Source organism: Primulina huaijiensis, unplaced genomic scaffold (assembly GCF_012295235.1).
Source record: "Primulina huaijiensis isolate GDHJ02 unplaced genomic scaffold, ASM1229523v2 scaffold204543, whole genome shotgun sequence".
NCBI lineage: Eukaryota > Viridiplantae > Streptophyta > Magnoliopsida > Lamiales > Gesneriaceae > Primulina > Primulina huaijiensis.
In genome coordinates, this window is record NW_027353716.1 from 415 (window position 1) to 986 (window position 572).

Consider the following 572-nt stretch of genomic DNA (forward strand, 5'->3'; position numbering starts at 1 on the left):
CTTCGACTAACCGAGCTATATTTTAATAAAAACAATATATTATTTATTCATATAATATCATGTACCAAACAAAACTAAACAGGTTCGGTGGTCCCATTTCAATATCAATATCCCGAATACTGTGTAGTCATCAGACCGGCCGACACGATTAAATCAAAACCAAAGAAAAGATAAGACGCGACGTGTCCACATTCATTCAAGTAAATTGGCAGACTCCTATTTTATGCCCCATTCAACAAAGAGAAAAAGCTACACAACCGACGGCTAGCTATGGCGGATTGTCCAGGCACGCAACATATATTGTTGTCTTCTATGCAAATTTATTTATATTATGCAAACTTGATCGTTTGTAGGTTTGGCAGGTAAGGAATCGTGGCCGGAATTGGTGGGGAAGAACGGAAATGAGGCGGCGGCGACGGTGGAAAGACAGAACCAGCACGTGAGGGCGATAGTCCTGAAGGATGGGACTCCGGTGACCAGGGATTTCAGGTGTGACCGTGTCTGGGTTTGGGTGAACGACCACAATGTTGTTGTTCGTGTTCCTCGAGTTGGCTGAATCTTGAAGGATAAGT

At 43.2% G+C, this 572-nt stretch overlaps 1 protein-coding gene across 1 annotated transcript; it reads left to right on the forward strand.

The window, feature by feature from the left end:
• Positions 1-343: 343 nt before the first annotated feature.
• Positions 344-566, forward strand: LOC140966304 (proteinase inhibitor-like; the record flags this gene model as incomplete). Its single annotated transcript, XM_073426622.1, has 1 exon — positions 344-566. A coding segment is annotated over one exon (213 nt), but the record flags the coding sequence as incomplete, so codon positions are not given.
• Between the last annotated feature and the right edge of the window lie 6 nt (positions 567-572).